We start from the raw sequence: 1,449 nt of genomic DNA, 5'->3' as shown, positions 1-1,449 counted from the left end.
AGACCCTGATGCTGGGAAAGATTGAGGGCAGGAGGAGAAGGGGACGACAGAGGATGAGATGGTTGGATGGCATCACCAACTCGATGGACATGGGTTTGGGTGGACTCCGGGAGTTGGTGATGGACAGGGAGGCCTGGAGTGCTGTGGTTCATGAGGTCGCAAAGAGTCGGACACAACTGAGCAACTGAACTGAATCGAACACTCCCAAGCCGAGGCCCCGGTGTCTGCGATGCTGACCAGGGACCAATGCAGACCTTGGCCCGGGCCCAGGTTATTGATGGGCTGGTTTTCAAGAACCACAGCACTCTCCTCACTCCACATCCAGGGCACTTTCCATCTGTCCTGTGGGGGCTGGCCATGTTCTCCGATGAGACTGGTGCTTGGGGAGGACACTGAACAGGACTGAAGCTTGTAACACAGTACTATTTAATATATTTATTTATTTGCTGCACTGGGTCTTTGCTGTGGTATGAGGGACCTAGTTCCCTGACCAGGGATTGAACCCGGGCCCCCAGCACTGGGAACGTGGAACCTTAGCCACTGGACCACCGGGGAAGTCCCTTGTGTCACTTACTGATCTTCAAATTAAGAACCCTCAGCTCTGTCTCCCCAGGGGCTGTCCCTGTCTGCCCTGCCTCCATCCTTGCATCCTCCGGTCTTCCTTTGGGCCACACTCTGGTGCCTCTCAGGCACACGCCCCATGCCCAGCACAGCTGCTAGTCTTGCTCTGGGATGGGCACATGACCCCACGTGGGTCAATGAGCCTCAGTTCTGGGGCTTCTTTTCCTGGGAAAAGCAGGCTCTCTTTCTGCTGGGTCTGCAGCTGGCAAGATGCTAAGCTTGGCGCTGCCAGCAAATGAAATGATGTACAGGGAAGTGGAACACCTCCAGGTGGGCCTGAATGTGTGATTTATGAGAGCCAGCATGTAAGACTGCCTCTTCATTTATTTATTCATGTTCTTTTCGTGCACCATGAGGCATGTGAGATCCTAGTTCCCCGACCAGGGATCGAACGTGTGCCCTCTGCACTGGAACAGCACAGTCTTAACCACTGGACTGCCAGGGAAGCCCTGTGACTGCCTTTTTGAGGTGGGTTTTCTGTCACTTGCAACCGAAAAGACTCCAGGCAAAAACAAATTCCTGGTGGTTTCTTTGTCGAAACTGGGATGACACGGCCATTTCTGGTTAAGAACCACTTTCTCAGGAGGTGTGGGAATGAATGAGTAGAGCTCCCCTACTGAAGCACGGACAAGAAACGTGGGCGGCTGCCTGCCTGGGCCAGCCGTGCCCTCGCTCCCCCGACCCCCACGCTCTCCGGCTGCTGGAAGCCAGCTTTCCTGACTTCCTGTGCGTGCAGGGGGCGGGCGGGGCATGTACCTGTAGCAGACGTTATCAGTGCAGGGGTTGTGGGCCCGGACAATGATGAAGACATGCTGAAAGTGGGAGCGG

General features: G+C 55.3%; 1 protein-coding gene across 1 annotated transcript in view; it reads right to left on the bottom strand.

Moving 5' to 3' along the window:
* SIPA1L3 (signal-induced proliferation-associated 1 like 3) overlaps positions 1–1,449 on the bottom strand; it is a 255,414-nt gene that overhangs the window by 81,887 nt on the left and 172,078 nt on the right. The window contains 1 exon segment of the mRNA XM_010849306.1: positions 1,378–1,447. Within this exon segment, the coding sequence (XP_010847608.1) occupies positions 1,378–1,447 (70 nt within the window).

This window comes from Bison bison, unplaced genomic scaffold (genome assembly GCF_000754665.1).
Source record: "Bison bison bison isolate TAMUID 2011002044 unplaced genomic scaffold, Bison_UMD1.0 scf7180017864280, whole genome shotgun sequence".
Taxonomy (NCBI): Eukaryota; Metazoa; Chordata; class Mammalia; order Artiodactyla; family Bovidae; genus Bison; species Bison bison.
The sequence above is the reverse complement of the archived record's forward strand: the minus strand, read 5'-3'. Positions and strand labels throughout refer to the sequence as shown.